A 24,949-nucleotide genomic window follows, 5' to 3' on the forward strand; every position below is an offset into this window, starting at 1 on the left:
GTTAGACAAAGGAAATGGTTTATAAGATACTCAACAAAGTAATTACTTTTATAGAAACATACATAATGTTAAAAATTCTAGAATATATTGTGCGTATTAAAACTATACTCAGTGAAAGCTTAGATTTCTTTTTCTTCTTCTTCTTTTTTTTTTTTTTTGAGATACTGGGAATCAAACCCAGTGCCACTGATCTACATCCCAAGTCCCTTTTATTTTTTAGAGACATAGTCTCATCAAGTCACTGAGGCTGGCCTAAAATTTGCAATCCTCCTGCCTCAACTTCCCAAGTCACTGGGATTATAGGCAGCGCCACCCCGCCTGGCAAGCTTAGATTTCTTTAGAGGTACCTGGTAGGGAAAGAAAAAGAGAGGCAAGGAGAATGCTTTTAATACTCTGGGCTCTTTGGCTTCAAATAAAACAGATTTGTTTTTATATTTTGGACATACTGTGTTTCTACATGAGAATTTCTAATAATTGTATTTTACTATGTGAAAAACTCTGGTTTAGGAAGACATCCTGATAAAACAGAAAAAAACCCTCCCTTGCCTGTGGGTTTTTTTGTTTTGTTTTGTTTTGGCAGTACTGGGGATTGAACCCTGGACAAGTGCACAACTGCTGAGCAATACCTTTAGTCCATTTTATTTTGAGAAAGGGTCTCATTAAGTTGCATGGGGAGACCTCAAATTTTTAATTACCCTGCCTCAACCTCCTAGTAGCTGGGATCACAGACACGTATCAGCATATCCCTGCCTCAACTAAGTTTTGATTTTACACTTGATTTTGACAATAATTAGCATGCTAGGGCCTCAGCTTCTCCTTTCTTCCTTATCAAACTGTAGATCTAGTAGCCTTATCAAAATACTGGGGAATACAGGCTGAGCATCCCTTATCCAAAAATTTGAAATGCTCCAAAATCAAAAGGTTTTTGGATGGCTGACACGTGACAGGTCAGAGTCAAAACAAAGTTGAAATAAAAACATCAGTGTTGGGCTGGGGCTGTAGCTCAGTGGTAGAGTGTGAGGCACTGTGTTTGATCCTCAGCACCACATAAAAATAATGTGTCCATCTACATCAGTGTTAAAGAGTATGATATACACAGAACACATAATGAATTAACATTAATGAATTTCATGTTTAGACTTGGATTGGATCTCCCAAGATATCTCATTATGTATATGCAAATATTAAAAAATCCAAAAAATTTAAATTTGAAGTACTTCTGGTTCCTAAGCATTTCAGATAAAGGATACTCAACCTGTATAAGGAGGTAGCCCCTTTCCATTCTTGACTTGAGTTTCAGAATCCCTGTAGAGCTACAGTCATAGGAAAAATGTGGGCACTAAGCATAGCTCTCCCAAAATGTAAAAATAATTCTTAATTTCTAACATCCTATTCTCTAGCTCTTAGTAAATATTAATGGGACCCTTCTACTCATGATGGCATTTCATTTCCCCAAAAGTAAATGTTTTAAGTAAAGATCATCCTTAACTGGATAACTGAGGGAGGTTTTACAGTGTATCCTGGATTCAGGACACTTTTATATCATTTGATTGCTTTCATTTGTACATTTAAACATCTATATTCCATTACTCATGCTACTTGCTTCAACTTTAAATCTTCCACTTTCTAATATCATACCAGTTTGCTCATAGATTTTTATCTTACTAGATTTTGATGAAGCATGATAGTTAATTGAATAGTTGTTACTCATCCTTACTCATTACCTCTTCATGAGACAGTTAAGGAGTCTTTGTTAAACTAAAAAGAAAGCCAGAATGGTAGACTTCCAATCAGTTCCTTAACCTACTATGCTTTACTTTGCTTTGTAAGACTTGTCACTTACCTATTTCAGAGTTAGACTCAATACTGTTGTTTCTGAAGAACAATAAATAATCTTTGGAAATAAAATTATACTCTTTAAAATTAAAAAAAACCCTGCAACTCAGTGAAATAAATATTGGAACAATCTCTTTAAAAAGTCCCTTGTAAGACACAGTTCATCTCTTTGGATTTACCATACATAATCATTGTATTCTCATTTAATAATTAAGAGCTCAAAAAAAACTATAAGTCCTCCAAGAAACCTTCTTTGCAAATATTTGTCCCAAAATATTATGGAATGCATAAACCTTATTGAAGTAAATTCATCTTTTTTAAGTTTTTTAGTAAAATTAAAGAGTAAGTGAAACCACATCAATCAAGTATCTAGAATGCTGTCACCTCTATAAAACTGTTTTCAGGCTTGAAAAATTTAAAAGATTAAATCTTAAATTAAGACAGAAAAATACTCCCAAACTAAAAGGGTTTCCTGTTTGATTTTATAGTCTCTTACAGATATTGTGCATTTCTGGAAAATTATTTGTTATTCCACACATCTTAAAGGCTAATCTTTGTGAAGAAATCCCTCAAAATAAAATATTTTAGTTATAATCTCAGGACAATGCAACTGTTTTTGGAAGGTATATTTTCTTGTCACATAAACATATTAAGTGACATGCTTTTATGCCACTAAGTGTGCATAAATACAGTATCTATAGTTCCTCTTAAAAATGTTTTTAAGTTATTAATAACCATCAAAAGAGCAAATATAAAAAATTGTACTTATTAGTTTACACTGACTGCTTCAACTGTTTGCCACATTGCTTCCATCTCTCCATGAAATACCACCACAAAGTAAAATCTGAATATATGGTCAGTGATAATTTAATGTTAAATGCAATATGGTTGATCAGCGTATGTAAAGTGTTTAAAATTATTTATTTTATTTTTGTGTTGGAGATTGAACCCAGGGGCATTTAACCACTGAGCCACATCCCTGGCACTTTTTATTTTTGATTTTGAGACATGATCTTATTAAATTACTGAGGCTGGCTTTGAACTTTCAATCCTCCTGCCTTAGTTTCCTGAGCCACTAGGGTTACAGGCATGTGCCACTGTGCCCATCTAGAATTAAATTATTTTTAAGGTAGAAATAAACTTTAAGTAAAAGCTCATTTTATACTAAGCTCAGTGTATATTAGAGTCAATTACTTCCAAAAAAATTTGCAGGTCAGTCTTCAGAAAATTATCTTAGTCCAATAACACTAGAATTTCCCCTGTAGAAAAGACTGACAATTATATAATTGTCAATATATAATAGTTGTTATATAAATAATAATAACTCTTCATCCACACTTCTTGATTTTGAATGTGGCTTTTTACTCAGTTAAATTGTAACTCTGGACAAATTATTTAACTTGCTTAAGTCTTACTTTTTCCACGTATAAAATGGGCCTTATCATAGTATCTACCACATAGTGTTCTTGTGAAGACTTAATGAGGTCATCCATATAAACTTTTCAGGTGGCACATAGGAAAGGGCAATTAATGTTATTGCTACTTCCCTAGTTTTCAGAAATATGATAATGAAAAATAGTAACACAAAAATGTTCTGAAAACTATGGAACATATTATCACTTAAAGTTGCTTAGGACTCAGTCATTTAAGCAGTTAAAAAGTTCTTACAGAAGTAGGCAAATATCACTAACTACTTTTACAAACACTAGAAACATGGATCAAATGTATCTATTTGAGAAATGCTACAATGTGACTGCCATTATGTACAGTGTGGGGAATCTGGGGAAATAGTGAGTCTACTTGCACAAGATCGTGTAAGTGCTGATTTTTTCCAATATGGCTCAGTTTTGAAAAGCCCTTTTTCAAAATTAATCACCAATGTTTTATACCCATTTTTGGGGTATAAAAGTTACTTTTTTTTTTTTTTTTCCAATTGGCAAAACCGTGCCATAGAGTGAAAAAACAGTTCCTACCTGACCCTCTCTAGGCTGGCTCCATGCTCCAGTGGGGCTCTGTGGTGGTCGGGCCAGTACCAGCAGAATCCACAGGGTGCTGTCACTCTGAGCAGGAGCCAGCAACCCATGACTTCAGGGACCTGAAATGGAAAAGAAGAGTTGGGCTTAAAATCAGCCATATGCTGAATGCCTCTGCAGTAGCTATTTAGGGTATTCACCTGGTAAACACTGATACAGCTCAATACAGATCCCTGAACTCTTATCAACCTTGAATGTCCCTGAGGTGAGGACATTTTAAAATAGTAAGTGAAAGCTACTATTATTAAGAAATATAAATACTATATATGCAATATAGTCTAACCCACCTTTATGCCACCTCTGCAAATTGTGGAAGGTATAGTATCTAAATAAATTAGTAATTGGGAAACTGAAGCATAAGGCAGTCAAATGACCTATATCCAGGGTTATCCAGTCTTAGGGCCAGGGGCAAGAATTTGTCAGTCTAATATCAAAATAATGACATGAAGAAGAAAAATCTACCTCTTTGTGATTAAAATTAAACAAACAACAACAAAAATCTCTGAGATATTTTTTATGTATTTCCTAGAAGTTTAGAAAATTATTTATACTGTATTCCCTAAATAGTTATATTTCCTAAAAGTCCAGAAAAAAAGTATGTATATACTTTAAAAATATTTTAAAATAACATATTCTGACTTGAAAAAATCTTAATTTTGTAAATTAACTCTGAAAGATTATCATTTGTAGGTGTCAGAGACTCTTTTAGAACAGTGCTTTTCAAATTGGGCTTGGAAGACCAAAGGAGCCTGGCGGGCAGCATGAGGGCAAGCAGGGTGGCTCATCACTCATCTCCCTCCACTGTTAAATCAAGAGAGCCACTTTTACATCTTTCAAATCAGAACTTCCATAGAAGACTGATGAAAGAGTTCACAGCTGAAAATAAAAAAGGAAAATCACTTTTAAAAATCTTTTAACAACGTTTTATGTAACTTACTTTAAATAATAATTTGAAACTGAAGGTGGTATTCATTTGATACCTTGGGATTATGTTTTAGTCTTCAAATGCCAAGAAATATGGACAACTAAATAGATAATATTCCACTTGGGATTATCATTAACTACTATCAAATCCTTTCCTATATGATCCCACTAAAAATGTAGATTACTATTTCTGCATAGTAGTTTGATATTTTGATCTCACTTCCCCACAGAAATAAGGTATTATGGGTTCATCTTCCACTTAACCTTGCACAAAAGATTCTCATGAGTCCTGTGTCTTGAATGAGTATGAAATATTTGCCAGACAATGTAATAGTTAAGAGCCACAGACAAATGAACACAAGTTGTGCCACAGATGAGACTTATGAGGGCCCACCTGCATGCTGCCAAAACATTTAAGCATCTTGTTGCCAGGTGAAGAGTGCAGCCTGGCTGAGTGGGAGCATGGTTTCTAACACTGGATCACATGGACTGCCTCAGGGCCCCAACCATGATGCCCAATAACAATGAAAAGATGTTTCTCACTTTCGGATCTGGCAAGGTGTCTACTCAACTTTAGCTTTTTAAGGAACACAAGCCAGATGGTGTTATTAACTAGAGTAATACTGAGAGATTAGAAAGCCATCTTATTCATGGAAGCCATATAATCACCCTAAATTTGTGATTCTAAAAAAAAAAAAAAAAAAAACTGTTTCAATTCAAATTTCTGAACTAGATATGAAAGGTTAATAAATCTCAAAGTATTTTTCTCACATCTACAATGTACACTTCTTTCTTGTAGATGAAGACAATTGTGCTTTCTATTCATACATCCCTTTAATACTTGGTTTGTTACCTGCTAAATTTCAGTATTTTTAAACATATTTATACATGTAGGGACATATTATTTACCTTTTTATTGACTTTTATGCTTCATTTATTTTTACTTTCAAAATACTTTGGTTTAGAGTGTTATTATAGCATAAAATGCTAACAGTTTTATTAATGAATGGCATTATTGTAATCTGATCAAACTTTCCTACTGCTAGGTTTAGGGGTAGGAAGAGATCTCTTATAGGAAAAAAAAAACAACACTCAAGAGACACCTTTGCCTGGATAAATTTCCGTTAATATTACATTGAATTATACATGAAGAACATGATTTGTCTCAACCATCATATTATATTACAGTGGCTAAGATTTATTTTATATTTCCATATGCTTTTGCCACCAGCGTACTCACTAGAACAGATATTTATAAAGTGATGGCTGTCCAGTTCTGCTCACATACAATACAAACTAATCCCAAGTAATTACATAGGAGTCCCCAAAGTAATTAATGCTCAAACTCATCAATGCTCAGGATGGCAGAATGTCAACATCTTATAAACTCATTAATATGACAACCTAAGTGAACATTTATAATGTCTACTATAATAATTATACTGCAGGATTTACAGTACATATTGTTCACCTTAAAAGAATTAAGGTAACATTTTTTTGTTGTGCCTTTCATTAATTCTCCCAACAAATATTGAGCATTATAAACTTTTCTGTTCTTAAAAGAATAAAGCCATCAAAATACTCCAGAGTGGCACAGATTATCACTATTTTATGAGAATTTGATAATATAAGAACAGGAAAATGAGGTCATGAAGTAGTTTGGCTGTCCTATATATTAGGAAGTTAACTGTATATAGAAAGGATAAATGAACAAATATTGAAAAAACAATCTCATGACAGAAGGGAATGATTGACTCAGCATGTTAGTATGGCCTAACCATACTATAATTCTAAAGCCTAGCATTACTAGGTTTATGAATTAGCTAACTATTAAAGCAACAAAGAAGAGCTAGGAGCCCATAAGCATAGATTCATTTCAGCATATACAAAGTTTCAACAGAAACAACAGCAGGCTCTAAATTCACTAGATAATTATTAGAAAGTACACCAAGCTGTAAAAGTAACAAACACTTGCCCTTCTCCAAATATGTTACAAATAAGGGATTATTTTATATTCACAGCTCTGGCCAATGCTGCTGCCAATCTGTCCCCTCACTTGAGATGTGGACACGGCTATGTGCAAGGGAGGGATAAGCTAATAAGCTGAAGCGCATTAGCTCTCAGTCTGAATGGGGATAGGGAAGCATCTCATTACGAGCAAGATTAAACAACAATGTTATCAGCTGCTAAAGGACACTTGACATTAATAACCTGAAGCCTGAGGGTCCTGGGAAGAGCCCTCCTGAGAAGACTGATCAGGAGTGGAAGGCTGCTGCTGGGCGCGTGCAGCGAGCTCCTGCTGCCTCTGCTGCTCAGCCTTCTTAAGCCTCAGTTGTTGCAGGCGCTTACGGAGCAAAGCTATCTCAGGCCCCCTTAAAAATTCTGACACAGACAGGAAAAGAAAGGTCAAGAGAAAGCAATAAGGTGGAAAATAAGAAGAATTTGGTAACACATTAAAGAGGGGAAGAATATAAATTAAACACTCATAGATGAAAAATAAAAACAAATTACTGCTTAAGAAGAAATTACTGGCCATTAATTATGAGACAAAGTATACACAGACACTCAAATGCTTCTCTTTAAAACTATGATGAATTAAACACATTTTTCTAGGAATATTTAAGTAATTAAACAATATAAAAATAAGGTCCTCCATAAGCAAAATACTATGCTGTACACTCCTGCCACTAAGCTACACTATATATCACCAGCACAAGATTTGAAATTGAACATTCCTTTCCTAATTTTCACTTTTAACATTTTTAACAAAATGACACTAGGAAATAAATACCAATTATAAAGTATCGCTTAAATGATCTAATCTATACATAAAATTTTTTAAAGTTACTTCACTAATTGCACTCAAATTACTAAAATTTAATTAAAGTGATAAAAAGTTATGCATTATAGTCTTTACAAAGCTCTCTTAAAAAGCTTTCTTAACCTTTCTTAACCTTTATCTGAAGAAATGATTCAGATGAAAAGAAAAATAACAGGAAATTTTGCAAATAGGTATTTGCTGAGTGTTTCCTATGTATGAGGCTTTGAGAATAAATTAAGTAGTGTACAAAATAAGTCCCTACTCCTGAAGAGTTTGTGTTCTAAGGGAAAAACAGACATCTGCAAATGAACATACACAAGTGTTTGTAGTGTCCCATGGTGGTGACTTACCAAAGAAACTGCCAAAATAAAGTGAGGGAAGGAGATGGTGGGGAGGAGATGCTATCTTGTACATGGCCCCTGGGAACAAAGACCTTGAGGATGTGAGGGAGTGAACCTTGTAGATATCTAAAGAAGAGTGTGCCAGGTGGGATGAAGAGCAAGGGCAAATGCTCAGTGGGAAGCTTGTCAAGATGTGAGATACAGCTTAAAGGTACAGGCAAGAGAATTTGTTGAAAGTTTATACAAAGTGGTCCCAAAGCTTTTGGCCTAAGTAATTAGAAACAGAGTTATCATTCCTTGCAGTGGGGAACAATGAAGAGGAAGAGTCAAGCTAGGGAGAAGAGAGAATACACATCCAGGTGGACAAATGAAGACTAGGTAACAGTCCAGTGTTCACAGGAGACAGAAATCCAGTGTCACTGGTGACATTACTGTAAGCCCCCAAACAGCAAGTGATGACAGAAGAGGTCTACAAATTGAACCCAGAGGACATCAATGTTTAAGAGGAGAAAGGGCACAAAGGACAGCTTGGCAGGGGACTGGAGAACTGAGCGACCAGAGTTCTACAGGGTTAAGTGAAGAAAGTGTGTCAAGGATGAAGTATGCACTTTTATCAAATGCTGGTGGTGCACTGGAAGATACTGAGCTCTAGATTTTGCAACAAGTAACTGATGACATTGAAAAGAGCTGTTTCATTGTAATAATATGGGCCAGAACCAGAGTACAGCAGGTTCAAGAGGATGGGGAGGTATTAAAGTAGAGACACAAAGCACATGGACATGTACTCTTGGTAGAAGTCTTATTGGTAGGGAATAGAGAAATAAGAAGATTGTTGGTGGGGAAAGGGAGTCAAGAGAGCTTCTTATGTTTTAATTTGGGAGATAATATGTATGTTTATGTCCTAATTTAAACTGTTTAATCGTCGGGGAGGAGAAAAGCTAATGCATAAAAAGTGAGCAACTGCAGGAGAGAGGTTCTGAAGTAGACCAAGGAGGTGGACTCCAGGGGGTAAGAGGAGGCCTGCCTTTGGATAGGTGAATTATAAACTTCATCAGCTATAACCAAAAGGGAGTCAGTACATATGGGTAAAGACTTGACAGTGGTATATTTAGTGGTTAGAGCATGTAGAATTTCGCTCAGTGACAGCAAACTATACAAACTACCAAATAACTTTCAGCCTCTCATATACAGATTATAAGAGTAAAATTTTTGTTTTACTGTTTCAAGTATCAATCATGCCAGAAACACTAATCACTATTATTAGAAATAATTTTATTCAATTAGTAATTAAGATTTAAAAAATAGTTCAAGTATCATCAATGTCTCTCATTGTTAGCTCTTCCTAGTAAATTTGCTAGTAGGAAGTAGGATGCCCTAGGCACAGCTACTTCCTTTACAGTTCCATATAGATACTATGTTTATAGTCAGCTAATAGTAATGCTTTTAGCAACATAATATAAAGCATTATTATACAGCCATAAGGTTTGTCATTTTACCTCTCAGAAGAAGACTACCATAATAAAAGAGTACTTATTTGTGAAATTCTTCTAAATATCAAAACCAAATAGAAAAAACTCACAAAGAATTCACCCAATTTCACCCCAGTTCCAAGCCCTCCCTCATGAGCGGCCAAGACATTTTATGAGGATAGAAGTCCTCATTCTAGAACCACTTAGTGATATGGCAAATAAGCAGCAGGTTCCAGATAGACACACTTATGCTCCCTCCTTGAAAAATCAAGATTTAGTTACAATAATCTTAGGAATCATTTATTCAGTGTTTCCAGTGCTATTTAAAGGAGAATTTTTTTTTTTTTTTTTTTTGAGGCTAATTGGTGGCTTTTTTCTCCCTTAGGTTAAATTTTTTTTTTTAACGAGGCTAGGAAAGGAACTCATCAATTAACTAAATAAACAGTATGCTTAACAGACATAGAAATACACGTTATATCTTTTAAAAAATGTATACACAAATATACATAATATATAAATGTGTGTAATGTTTAGAAAATTTGTATTTATTTGGTTTTGGTACTAGGGATGGAACCCAGGGAACTCGACCCCTGAGTCACATCCCCAGCTCTGTTTTGTATTTTACATAGAGACAGGATCTCACTTAGTTGCTTAGCGCCTCACTTTTGCTGAGGCTGACTTTGAACTCTTAAGCTTCCTGCCTCAGCCTCCTGAGCTGCTGGGATTATGGGCATTTGCCACCAGGCTTGGCTCGACACAGTCTTTTTTTTTTAAGCTGTAGATGGACACAATATTTTATTTCTTTATTTTCATGTGGTGCTGAGGTTAAAACCCAGTGCCTCACATGGGCTAGGCAAGCGCTCTACCACTGAGCCACAACCCCAGCCCCTCTACACAGTCTTAAATACGGCCTAGGCAGTGCAGGGAAGATAATGGATCCAAAATGATAACTGGATACCTAATCGTTGCATCTCTCCTAGGTATCATCAAAATAACACTAAATAGACTATACTCTGCTAGACCAATTTTAAATTGGTCTAACTAAATTCTCATAGATAGAATGGCTATTATTGTAGGGGTTGGAGGGACACACTCAAAAACATTAGAGATAAGACATGTCCCTGTTTTTGTTTGAGCATATTCCAGTAAATGTCATAAACAAATCAGTCAAAATGAAATAATTAGAAAAATTTGTAAGTACTATTCAGGAAATAAAACAGGGTAATAGAAAGGAGTGTAAAAATTTACAGAGAGTAAAAGGACTCTATCTAGGACGGTTACAAAAGATCTCTCTTGGGTAGTAGTTCAACTGAGACCTAAGGAAAAAGAATTTGGCCATGTGATAAGCTATGGGGTAGACTTCCCAGGTACTGAGAACAGTAACAATTTAGGTTCAGAACCAGAAAGAAGGACAGGGGCAGAAGAGAATTTGACACATCAAAGGAAATGAAAGGAAATCAGTATGTTTGGAACATCTCATCTTGGACTGAGAAAGTAGAATCAGATGAAAGCCATGTAGATCCTTATAGGTCCACAACAAAGAGTTTGATAGATTTTAAACAGCAATTATATAATCTGATTAATATTTTAAAATACTCATTCTGCCTGCTCCATGGATAATAACTTATAAGGAAACAAAGTAGATGGCAAGGAGACAAGAAATTATGGTAAAAGGAAAGGAAGTAAAAATATTTTATAAACAGAACCAATAGGACTTGCTGATGAACTGGGTATGAGACATGAAGGAGAGGAGAGAATAAATAACTCATGGCCTTTTAAAATAAGCAAATAGGTAGCATTATAATTTAGTCATAAATGAACTAAGATAGAACTGATTTGGTGTCAGAAAAGGTAGAAGGCTGAATAAAGTTTCAGCAGAACTGATTAAATTCAAGATGTCTAAACATAATCAAAAAGAAGTGTTAAAAATAGCAATTATAGGGCTGGGAATATAGCTCAGTTGGTGGAGTGTTTGACTCACATGCACAAGGACCTGGATTCAATCCCCAGCACACCCCCCCCACACACACACACACAAACACACACACATAAATAAATAAAATAAAAAATAAAATAAAAATAAAAATTACCGGGGCTGGGGTTGTGGCTCAGAGGTAGAGCGATCGCCTAGCACGTGTGAGGCACTGGGTTCGATCCTCAGCACCACATGGAATAAAGATATTGTGTTCACCTATAACTAAATATTAAAAAAAAAAAATAATAGCAATTGCACACAGGAGGCTGGAACTCGAGGTATAAGATCAGACTATTGATATAACTTTAAGAGTTATAAACTTAGAGGCATCATTAATATCTATGGAGAATGGATAGAATCACCTAGGAATAGAGAGTATATAGAAAAAACAAGAGAGCCAGGACCAGGGGGTAGACAAGAAGTAGATAAGACACTCAGAATGATGGTTACTGAAAACGAGACACAACCTATCAGTAAAACAGGCAAATGTGGTGTCATCAATGCCAAGAAGGAGAATGTTCCAAGAAAGAAGTGACAGACTCTGAAATGAAACTGTGTCAAACAAAATCTATGAAGATACTAACAGGGAAGTATCCTGTAAATCTGGCAAAATGGAAGTCACTTGTGGCTTTGATAAAAATAAAGTTTCAGAGAAGGACGACTTTAAAAAGCAGATTTCAGTTGGTTGGTGAATAAATGCGTAAGAATATGAAAGCAGTATATGTAAGCAATTTTGAGGACCATAATTATAAAAGGGGCTGAGACACAAGGCAGTAAAGTGGCTATAAGGAAATATCGAATTCTTAAGAGTGGATCTTTTAAAGAAAGGAGACAAAAACATGTTTGAGGCCAAAAGGAAGAATTCAGCAGAACAGGAAATAATGATGTGGGAGGAACAAAGTCCATGAGAAATTGTAAAGGGATGGGAACTGCAACAGTTAGCACTTGACAGGAAAAGAAACATTTCTTCCAAAATGTGTTTCTGCTTCTACCACAGATAATGTGACACAGATGTTGGAAAGCTGGGAGATTCAATAGCAGGAAAATGAGTGCATTTCTTTTCACTGTGAATGAAAAGTTACCAGCTGAGGGTGGGTCAAGGATGCATGGAGTGCTAAATTTGAGAGATGGGAAGGGGTAAATAGTCATTTTGTGTAGTTGGACGGCAACAGTGTTGACTTCTCAGACCCACCTTGTGGGATACCCCCTGAAATTGGTCATGACTTTCTTCACCACCATAGATTAAGTTGTACACTAAGAAAACCAAAAAATTAGGGTTCAACCAGTGTGGAGTTTTGCCTGGCAATTTTTCACACTGTCCCTTTCCTTCAATATTGGAAATGCAAGGGATATGAAGGAAAGGGATAAACATTTACATAGTCTTTGCAGCAAAGCAAGTGCAGACAGAAACATACTTGTTTTTATTTTCTGTCTCTATCCAAGGTACTAACAGGAATCCTGGCTCTATGTTGAAATTTCCACTACTATAGTCCCCCAACGGACAATTCCCCATATCTATAAAACTATCTGGACTTTGATAATCTTTTTACATGTGAAAGTGATTGTGCAAAAAAGCAAACATAATACAAAACAAAACCCATTAAGTTCTTACTGCTGAAATATTGAACTCTGGGAAAAACCAAAGGGCTACTGTCAGAACAATTACAGTCATAACCTTTAGATATTATATTTAATATCAAATTATTTTCTTTAATAGTCTATTTCAGAATCACTAAAATATTTTAATTATCCACAGTTTAGTCAACCAAAAATCTCTCAATAATCTCTCACTTAAGAACATTTCCTTGCTCTCTGAAAAATTTATGGGCAAAGGTGCTAAGCAATATTCTAACAACGATCAACACAAAAAAATTATATCAGCGATTCAAATGACTACTATTTTTACTAAAAGGAGCTTAGCAATTTGAAATACAGTATTAATGTATGTTACTTATCCATGAAAAAAAAGTTTTAGAATGAAGCCCCAAAATATTTAACTCATAAATGTGTTGAATAAACAATCATAATGAGTTAGGTAAGACTCATTGGCACCTGAGCATGGATCAGATAGTCTTCTTGCTAAGTTTTCCTGATAACTTGTAATTCATCAAACTCTTTACAAATATATCCAAGAATGCTATCACTTTAAAAATTTTTGCTTTTACCAATTTACCTGCTTCGGAAAACAAATTTTTAACTTCTTTTGCCCTAGGTCTCAAACCCAACAAAATACTCTACTTGCCCTTTCGTTGAAATGCTATCAATCAAAACGTGGAAAAACTAATTTTGTAGGTCATCTTTAGCTTTTATCATGGATAAAATGTACATACTGTTAACAGTTATGTAATTGACTTGGCTTCTATTCCTATAGAAACTGAAAATGAATTACTATAAATGGGATATACTGAAAAATAGTGCTCAATTTAAAACATCCCATATATGGTGATCTGGCATCAGTTTCTAGAGAAGCAAGAATAAAGTGACAGCTTGGCAGTGAAGCTGTTAGGAATTTTTATAGGTTTCAGCTTGGCCCACCAGCTGTATCTCTTGCTAATACTTTTGGCTCAATATCAAGTAAAATGCTTCTTTAGGAAAACCTTAAAAAAATAAATAAATAAACATCTTATTGGTTATTATGACTACATGTATTTAGTTAAAATCTCAACTAAACTATATCCATATCTATTGAAAATTACTATTTAAATACTGTACATTTCATAGAAGAGAAAAAAACGGTATTTAAACAATTTAGGAATGGATTTATTTTCAATAGCATCAAGTGTCAAGAAGATAAGGATTTAGTAAAATACTTATTTTTTACATAAATGTATTGGAGAAACATTTTTTTTAAGCATATTGTGTTGTTAACAAGAAACCATATCCAACAGAAAGCATACTAAAAGTATTTCATGATTTGAAGAAAAAATAATCAAGAATATAAAACCACAGAACTAATAACAACAAGCTACATTTTTACTATCTCTTTAATATACATACACAACCAAATAAATCTAGAAAGATATTTTGGTCTATAATGATTTGTAAATAATCTTTAAATGAAATGCATTAAGCTATGCCAAAACTCTACCTGTTGGTACATATTTTTTTTCAAAACTGTTATGTGTAAACTGAAGATTCTTGCTATGTGTTAAAATTTACACAAGTTAGGCAAACTTGAATTTTGTGTTTAGGTCACATGTTCATACACTGTATGTCATTTTGATCATTTATTCCAGCAAGAAGTTGGTGTGATTTAGTATCTTTCAAAACAACCTGTAAAGTTTCCATTATCAGAAATCAAGAGAGGAACAACAGCCTACTTGAAGAGTAATATCCTCACCAGACTGATGATGTGTATGGTGTCCAGATGCCTCAACAGACTGCCTCTGTTCACTGTCTGGAGACGACAGCAAAGAAGTAGAATGAGGGCTTTCTGTAGAAGAGGATGTTGCATGAACCTGAGCGGACACAGCAGAAGATGTAGAAGGTTGAAGAAAGTGTTCAGCTGGAGTATCTACATCCATTGCAGTTTCACCCACTTCCAGATCAGGACTCGATGGGACCGTAGGGAGAGTCGATACATCTGACTGACTTGTTCCACCTTCCAAAAACAGGTCAGTGCAAACTCAAATATTGAATGCTTTAATAAATCAACAATTTCAAAAGATGCATTCATGAAATACATACACACTGCAAAGCACACACAAATTTTATAATTTTAGAATACCAGAACAGCCACTGTGGTGTGGTTCACTTGACCAAATAGGTTTAGTAGTGAGGTTTAAAAAAAAAAAATCTATCTACAACACATTCCTGTTAAACTAATCAATCTTTTCAATGATATAAAAATTTGCTCATAGAATCTTGCATATTTCCATTCTCAAAGTACACTTAAAAAGGGCTTAACAATGAGGAATTTCAGAATCTTCTCTATTTTGTTTTTTTGAGAAAAACAAAATAAAGGGTAGATTTGGTGTAACTGGAAAGGACAAACTATACAAACCTTATGGTTATTATAGATATAAAACAGTATAACTTAGATGATATAAATAAATGGATTTCATAAGCAGCTTTTGCCAGCTTTCTGATGCTTATAATTAATAAGAAAAATTACCTCTAGGTCGAGACCTTCCTCGGCCTCTATTGCTCTGTGCAACTTCGCTTGCTTCTTCAAACCATCTTGACAGCATGTCAGACATTCTCTGCATCAGTGATACATTGGGACTCTGCTCTCCTATTAGAACATGAACCTTATTAGGGATTTTACTAATCAGTCAGGCTCTTTTACTAACACAAAAACCTAGATTTGAAGGCTTTAAAGTGCAAGCAATTTTAAAAAAATCAACTTACCTACATAAATTATAGGAATACTGAAATATCCATGAAAGCTCTCACTGCAATTTATAGCAATTGTATGAGTGACTTTCCCTATGTATGGAAAAATCCTTTTTTTATTTGCAAGAGAACAAGCAGGGAGGGAAGAACCAAAATACCTTCTGGCTCCAGCTAATTTCCAATATCTGAAATATGCTTCCAGTGAAAAATATGGTTTGCATCTCCTTCATATTTTCCTATTCTTAGGTACCTCCACATCTCCCACCCTTATCCTAATTTATCTACAGTTTTAAGTCTAAGTAAGAGTGCCTTGCTAGAAAGGGCTCGTGAGTTCTAAGTTAAACAGACTGAAAAATGGCTTTTCCTCTTACTAGAGCATTATCATCAAACAGATATAAGTGGAATTGGGCTTTTGCATGAATTTTCCTAAAAACTAAATTTTCATCATTTTATAAGCAAATTCTGGATATGTAAAATTAGCTGAAACCAGAAAGTATTGTGTCTCTTCCTTTACTCCTTTCACCATGTTAAATAAACAAGCCTTCTTAGGGGCATTTTAAAACTTAAAGTATAATATCAAATTTAAAACATGACAACTCTATTCTACAGTCAAGTCATTTAACATTTGTTCTTACGTTTTCTATGGATTTAGACTTCTGCACTTTATATTATATAGCTTCACATTTAAATATGTATTGTAAAATAATATTGAGGATAATATACAAAATAATATACTTTTAATCATGAGTTTTAGAAGTCATTAGAGTAATATTTTGGCTAAAGACTCAATTAATATATAATACTTTCAGATTATTCTAAAGTGAGCCTTCATTTTCTAGTTTTTATATTGGAAACTAAACCCAGAAGTATTTTATCACTGAGTCATATTCCCACTCTCACCACCCCCCTTTTGGAAATGGTCTTGCTAAGTTGACAGGGCTGGCCTTGATCTTGTGATCCTCTTGCCTCGGCTTCCCAAGTTGCTGGGATTACAGTTATGTGCCACTCTGCCCTGCTCTAAAGTGTGCCATCTTAAATCTCCCAAAGTATTTTTTTGCACTTATAAAAGGCACTTGAAAGAAAGAAAGATGGATATACTATTATAAAACTCTCATATTACAAATTTGAGAATTTCCACTCATCTTTGTATCTAACAGAAAGTAAAAATTGTCTGATAATACCCAATGTTCTAAGCTCAATGGGCATTTTTGTATTTTTAGTAAAAATACAAATTAGTGCAACATTTTTGGAGAGTCATTTGATAACTATCTAAATTAAATGTTCTAATGATGTTCTTCAGCCATTCTACTTATAGGAATTTATTCTAAGATATATCTACACAAGCACACCAAGAGAGATGTACCGGAAATTCACTGTAGCATCCTTTATAATAGTGATAAAGTTGGAACTGAGTTACAATATTAATTTTTAAAATACCATATACCCCCCAAAAAAGCTGACCAACGTATAGTTACCATCTCGTTCTCGTTCACTCTCAGGCCTTGCTCTGGGCCCTGTATCTGACCAGTCACCACGAAGTCTCAAACGCTTAACTGGAGGTTGTCGTAACTAAAAATTAACAATAAAAAGTTAAGTCTAAAAGAAAGCTCATTTGCTCTCAACTCCCCGTGTCCCTGTGCTGGGACATTTGCTCTCAAACCCCAGGCCTATGCATGCTAGGGAAATGCTTGCCGCTGAGCTGTACCTCCCACCCTCAATTCACAAAGCATACTTTAAGTCTAACAGATTACTGCCGTCTTCTTACCTTCTTTATTCAGTATGGAAATGAGACGCCAAATCAAAATGAAACCCTGATATAAATGACATCAGTCTTTTGCACTATTCATGATGGTAAACATCTGGTGATGCTGACAGTTTTTACTAAATCTCTTCAACCTAAAGTCTGAAGGTAACTTTGATATCATGTATGTGTGATTTCTACTCCTGCCTCCTTCACCTTCAAGCTGACAAAAGTAAGTGAACTGTGTGCCTCAGTCCTGCAGGTGAGTCTAGGTAAAGCACACTCACCCAAAGACAGGAGCTACTGTTTTCACTTAGTCTCGACAACTCACTCTCCAATTCCACCAGCATCTATATCAAAGATGTTTCACTCCTCAACTTTCTACTCCAACTTGCTGCCCTCATTTTTGGATAATAACTTTTCCTTCTACTTCAGAAAAACATAAAGAAAGCCCTGTAGAAATATGTATCTATTTCCTTAGCTTAAGTCTATAAATTTGTCCTTTATCTACACCTTCATAACTACTTCAAACCTTCCCCAAGGTAAGGATCATTTACTCTGCTTAAGCCTAATCTCTCCACTTGTGCTTTTTATTTCTCCAAATCCTCAAACTCACTTCAATAATTATCCTCTTTATTCTACATCTGTATGTCTCCTTTCACCTTGTTCTCTCAAATACACAAAAACCCCCTCAATTTTATATTTCTCCCCAGCTAGAGTTCTTTTTCCTGCTTTTAACTCTACTCTGAAGCTTCTTGCGAAAAGTCTACATTCACTTCATCTACCATTCCCTCCTCAATACTGCAGTCAATGTTCCCACTGATTTCACTCTACCAAGATCACCAATGAAAGGATCACTCGGCAAGTTCACAGATCTATGATAAAAGTGATAACAATACGATTAATAATTAAGTGTCAGGTCAAATGGCACCTTTAAGTGACTACCTGACACGTTCATTGCACCTGACACATCTGAGAACTCCTTTAACTTCTACATTTCTTAACATTTACATTGCAACACAAGTCACGTACCATAATGCTCAACATTTTATAAAGTCTACAATCTGAATGTATATTCACAAAGGTGTGCAACTATTGTCACTATCTAATTCCAGAACATATTCATCATCCCAGAAAGAAACCTTATGCCCATTAGCAGCCAGTCCACACCTGTCAATTCAACTCAGCTCCTAGAAACTGCTAATCTACTTTCTCTTTCTATTGATTTGTGTATTCTGGACACTTCATATAATTGGAATCATACAACATAAGGTCTTGTGTACTTGGCTTCTTTCACTTAGCATAATGGTTCCAAGATTTTCTTTTTTCTTTTTTAAAAACACCTTTATTTTGTTTATTTATTTTTATGTGGTGCGGAGGACTGAACCCAGGGCCTTGCACGTGCTAGGCGAGTGCTCAACTGCTGAGCCACAACCCTAGCCCCTGCAAGGTTTCTGACACAAATTTCATTCACACTTATCAATATTTCATTCCTTTCTATAGCTGAATAATATTCCATCCTATGGATATAACATATTTTGTTTATCCATTCATCAGCTGATAAGACATTGATATTTCCACTTAGTGGCTATTCTGAATAATGGTGCCATTATTCATGAATAATAAATAACCAATATGTATGTCACAGGATAACTCATTAATTTTTTAGGCACTACTAACCTTTTCCAAAGCAGCTACACTATTTTACCTTCCCACCAGTAGAGTATAAGGGCTCCAACCTCTTCCCATCCTCACCAACTTGTTATTGTTTGTCTTTTTTTTTTTTTTTTTCCTTTTGGTTTTAGCTATCTTGATGTGTGTGAAGTGATGCCTGACTCTGGTTTTGATTTGCACTTCCTTGATAACTAGCTTTGCTGAATACCTCAGTATGTGCTCATCGGCCACTTACTTGTGTATTTTCTCTAGGGAAAAAAAAAAAGTCTATTTAAATTCTTTACCCATTTTCGTAAAATTCTTTATACATTCTGGATTCTACAATCTAATCAGAGTTTTAATTTAGAAACATTTTCTCTCATTCTGTACTCTCTTTATTTTTATTTTATTCTTTCAAATAACAGTCAAGGGCTGGGGATGTAGATCATTCATAGAACACTTGTCCAGCAAGTGTTGGGCCCTGATATAATCGTTAGCACAAAGAAAAGAAAACAGACAAATAAATAAAATAACATTGATTCCCACCCCCCTCACGATTAAGGAGGTTTTATTTTAAAACCTTAGTGACAGCTTAATTGTAGATTTTCTGATTTCTCCTGGACACCAAACCAAGCAACAAGAATGGGGTGAAGTGGATTGCTAACATCTCCAGCAAATGAGACAAAAAAAAAGCACATCCCACAAAAGCCACATCATGTGAAAGTATGGCAAAGAACGACTGAAAAATCATAAAATCTACACAGGAGACCTCAGGTTTATCTAGAACAGGGGAAGATCAGTGTGGCAACAGTCCAAAAGCTCAATTATTCCGAAAAGAAGGCCTCACCCTTTGGAAGAACTATATGTAGAATATGCAAGCAAAGGACCACCATTATAATTTATTTTTGGAACAAAATCTTTTTTTTTTTTTTTTTGCATTACAAGAACAAAATCTTTTTTTAAAAAAATAGTTTTTGGTTGTTGATGGACCTTTATTTTATTTGTATGTGGTGCTGAGAATCGAACCCAGTGCCTCACACATGCTAGGCAAGTACTCTTCCACTGAGCTACAACCCTAGCCCTAGAACAAAATCTTTTCAAATTAAAAATAACAAGTCTGATATGGAGAAGAATATGCGAAATAACCTAGTCAAGAGGACTGAAATGGCACAACATTTATTCAGTCATTAAACAAATATTTTTGATCACCTTTTATGTATTATTATAGATGTTAGAAAATTTACTGTTATAGATCTTGGAGCGAGTACTATTCCAGGGCTGGGGATGTGGCTCAAGCGGTAGCGCGCTCGCCTGGCGTGCGTGCGGCCCGGGTTCGATCCTCAGCACCACATACAAACAAAGATGTTGCGTCCACAGATAACTAAAAAATAAATATTAAAAATCTCTCTCTCTCTCTTTAAAAAAAAAAAAAAAGAGTACTATTCCAGATCCAGAAAAAAAACAATGAATAAAATAGAAAAAAATTCCCATTGTCATAGAATTTACTCTCCTCTTGAGCAGATTATGACCCCTAAGAAGATGGTCACAGCAAAGACCTGATAAACACGGAGGTTTGGAAAACCCAGGTATGTGGGAAGGAGCATTTCAGGGAGAACAAATACCAAAGTGCAAAGGCAGAAGCATGCTCAGCCTGTCTGCTGCTAAGTAGGTGGATGTGGGTAGAGCCAAGATCAATAAGAGCAGAAATGTGCACTTTTAATATAAGGTCTTAAAGGACCTCAGCGTGGCTTTGCTGGGAGATGGGGAGCCACTGGCACACTGATCAGAAAAGCAACACAACATGGCCCATGTCTCAAAGATCACGAGGCTGCTGTGTAACTAAAGGACCGTGCAGGTGAAAGTAGAAAGACTGGTTAGAAAGCCACACAAATGATGGAGGAAAAAGACTTTCATGCCTGTCATCATGGCAGTAGTGTGGTCGGGACGGTAAGCAGTAGTCCTCTGGGATATATTTTCAGAGAAAGGTTGCCAATAACAGGAGAAAAGGAGAGAATGGATTCAAAAAAGAAGTTCATCAGGCAGGGAAATGCCAAAAAGATACTGGAGGAAAAGAAGAAAGACGATAAAAAGAAAAAATGCAAAAATAAAACTGAGGGAAAAAAATACAAAATATAAAATTCTTAGAAGGCATGAGGAAATAAAGAGGCCCCAACAAATCAAGAAATACACAAATATATGGAAACAAAGGAAAACAAATCAGAAACTATTATTCATGCTTTAAAAACTGCCTTTACTCATGTTTTCACTCAATTATTTTCTCCCTTTTTCTTCTTTTACAGAACACAGTATTTATAAATACAATTTTACTATTTGAGTTTTAGAATTCAATTTCTTATGTATTTATTTATATGCATACTTCACTGGATAACAAACTCCCTGAGTAAGGGCCATGCCTACGCAGTCCTCCTTAATTCTCCAGAGTAGAATGTAGAACTTGTGTACAGTAGGCACCCAATAAACCTTTGGTGAGTTAAGAATAGTTAGTCTCAATACTGCTGTCAGGGTTTAGTATAAAATTTGAAATTAACAGGAAGAATCATTAATTCTGTCTATATACATCCTCTAATCATTTACTTTGTTATAAGTAGGATTGGTTTTTTTATAATTTTACTCCAATTTTAGAATTGTTTTTCTTATTTAGTTAATTCAACAAAGACTACTGAGAAAAACATGTTGAGGAAAAGAACCTGTTCATGACTCAGCACCACTCACTCACTCTGATGACACAAGTATCTTCAGGCCAAGGACTCTGGCAGTTGAGCCGGTTGGCCCACTTACAGATCTGTGCACTTCCAACTCTCCAGTCATCTTACAGGTGCAAAGCTGACTGTAACTTACCCACATATTGCAAGGGGAAAGTTAGAAGCAACAACAGAATGACAAGGCAGATTCTGTGTTTTCAACAAGTCCAATAAACTCATAAATAACTTTCATTAGCCATCATACATACCCTCCTTCTTTGTCAACTTTCTAATTCACACAATGCACTTTCACATTTAAAATCCTAAAACAGATTTATAAAGAAATTAGAAAAACTGAGTTTAGCTGGGCACGGTGGTGCATGCTTGTAATCCCAGGGACTCAGGAGGCCAATGCAGGAGGATTCAGAGATCAAACCCAGCCTCAGAAATTTAGTAAGGCCCTGAGCAACTCAATGAGACCTCTCTCTAATAAAATATATAAAAGGGCTGGGATATGATTTGGTGGTTAAGTACTCCTGGGTTCAATCCCTGGTGCAAACAACAATAACACTGAGTTTAGTTTTGCATCTCATAGGAATTGCAAAATTGCTACTGTTCAGTAACCTTTAAAATATGTTCCTAATGGGCACTGTGACAATACCTAAATCACTACTGATAAAAATCAATGTTTATTTCAAAAGACATTCACCAGCCAAACTATAGGGTGAACAGTTGGGACGTTATAAAATACAAAATCCAAAGTGAAAAACAATATATGGAAAGAAATTTAACAAGGTTAAAGAAAACAATTTTATTTTTTAAAACGACTTCTTTTTTTTTTTTTTAATGGACACAATATCATTATTTTTTAATTATTATTATTATTATTTTTTAATGTGGTGCTGAGGATGGAACCCAGGGCCTCACGCATGTGAGGCAAGCACTCTACCACCAAGCTACAACCCCAGCCCTTTTCATGTTTGAGACAGATTCTCACTAAGTTGTCCAGGCTGGCCTCATTCTCCCAAGTCACCAGGAAGACAGGTATGCAACACATTTCCTGGCTTAAATATTTTATTAAAAAAAAAACAAAAACTTTTCTCTAGAGTCACCTTCGCATTCATTAGCCCTGTGCTTTCAGGTGTGTTTTGTGTTCTTGTTCCCTAAACCCAAAGTGCCTTATAAGTGATTCATGTATATATGTATGCATGTATGTTTGTGTGTATATATTCGGCTTTTAGGCCTCAGAAATAACACAATCAGTATTTTCTTAACTGAATAAAGAATATGGTTTTGAGCAAACCTACCTCTTCACGTCTCTCTTCTGCAGAAGGAGTTTTAAGTTCTCGTGCTGTATCATCTTTTGGGTCAAAAAGATATATGTAGTCTGAAGAGTAACTAACGAGAATCTCTTGACCATCTTCACTGTAACACAGAGATGTCACTCTGCAGGACTTATTATTAAGATGGGAAGGAATAAAACGGGCAACCATTCCAGTAGTCCCTCGACCTGCATAATTCCCTAAGAAAAGAGGGTGTTATTTAAAACATCTTAAAACTCTTAACCTGAATTATGAAATATGTGATTTACTGTAGCTATATAAATCTAAAGCTATCACATTTATTATCTAGAATAGGGTTGCTTTTTCAAGAGTTTATAACAAAAAAAGAATACATATAAAGATAACATCTACAAAAAAATTCATGATTATCTGGAATTCCAAATCATACAAATGTTCTGTTTAAATATCAGTTATTTAATAAATTTGTTCATGATCATGGTTATACAAAGTCATCTTCCAAAAATTCCCCTCAAACTAAAATAACATAAATTCTACAACAGGAAAATTACTTTCCTCTAGTAGCATATTAAGTAGCTTATGATTCCAATTTTAACAACTTCAGTAGCCTTTAATACAATTCGGTATGACAGGGAGGGACAACTGGTACTTTGTGGCCTAGAGGTCCAGGAATACTGACTTCCAAGAACCCCACAAAGCTATGTAAACGTGCACAATCAAGTGCTGTCCTGCTCAAAATTGTCAGTTGTTTCCCATCTGTTAAGAACAATAATTAGGGGCTGGGACTGTGGCTTTATTTTAATAAAATAAAGGTATTGTGTCCAACTATAACTAAATAATAATAATAATACCTACAATTTCATATCCTGTTACTACTACTGTTTCCCCCAAATATGCCTACCCACACTGACAGGACATAGTTCAAAACAGGAGAACTCTCATCTAATATTCCCATTTCATAATCTATTAATACTAGCATCATTGTGCTGACATAGTCTTGCTGTCACCAGAAGTCTGTCAACATCAAACTTCTCCTGGTGGAGTACTTCACCACCTTCCATGAGTATGTAATGGAGTCAAAAGCAAACAAACAAACCCAAATAAATCTGCCCATGATGTTAAAAAAAAAGACACTCTTGGTTTCTGCCCAAGGACAACTTTATTTTTCACACAGTTTAAAACATGTGAATATGTGTGTGTGTGTGTGTATTTGATACTCATGTTTATGTATGTATATGCTTAAAACTAATTCTGGCCTTCCTTTATTAAGAAAATGCTAATGGAATTTGGCTTTCAATTGTTTATTCTAGTAGTGGTCTGATATCATGCTGAATGAGGAGAAAAAGCACTGGATTAGCCAAGCGCAGTGGTGCACGCCTATAATCCCAGTGGCTCAGGAGGCTGAGTCAGGAGGATTGCGAGGTCAAAGCCAGCCTCAGCAAAAGCGAGGCACTAAGCAACTAATTGAGACCCTGTCTCTCAATAAAATACAAAATGGGGCAGGGGATGGGGCTCAATGAGTGCCCCTGTGTTCACTTCCCAGCACCAAAACAACAACAAAAGAATGCTGCAGCATCACTAATAGTACTTGAAGATAGGTAGGCAAAAATATATGCTATACAATAATAAATACCCAAGTCACTCATCTTTCTTTTACCCTACTATGTTTAACATGAGTCCTCTTGACTGAAAAACAGCAGAGTACTCCTAAAATTCATGTTTACCCAGAACCTCAGAATGTAATCTTTTTTGCAAACAGGGTCTTGGTTGATGTAATTACATGACATGAATCATACTGGATTAGACAGACCCTAAATT

At 35.3% G+C, this 24,949-nt stretch overlaps 1 protein-coding gene across 6 annotated transcripts in view; it reads right to left on the bottom strand.

Annotated features, from left to right (window-relative positions):
* The window catches only part of Dcaf6 (DDB1 and CUL4 associated factor 6), a 97,345-nt gene that overhangs the window by 44,789 nt on the left and 27,607 nt on the right, over positions 1-24,949 (bottom strand). For 4 of the 6 annotated variants that reach the window (XM_015491880.2, XM_048810076.1, XM_015491879.2 and 1 more), the window contains exons 6-9: positions 23,138-23,352; positions 17,210-17,303; positions 15,514-15,633; positions 14,740-15,000 (exon numbers count right to left, since the gene is read on the bottom strand). In XM_015491880.2, coding sequence (XP_015347366.1) covers positions 14,740-15,000; positions 15,514-15,633; positions 17,210-17,303; positions 23,138-23,352 — 690 coding nt within the window. Of the gene's footprint in view, positions 1-7,004; positions 7,176-14,739; positions 15,001-15,513; positions 15,634-17,209; positions 17,304-23,137; positions 23,353-24,949 lie in introns of all 6 variants that reach the window. The other 2 variants (XM_015491877.2, XM_015491876.2) reach the window with 1 other exon arrangement.

This window comes from Marmota marmota, unplaced genomic scaffold, assembly GCF_001458135.2.
Source record: "Marmota marmota marmota unplaced genomic scaffold, marMar, whole genome shotgun sequence".
Taxonomy (NCBI): Eukaryota; Metazoa; Chordata; class Mammalia; order Rodentia; family Sciuridae; genus Marmota; species Marmota marmota.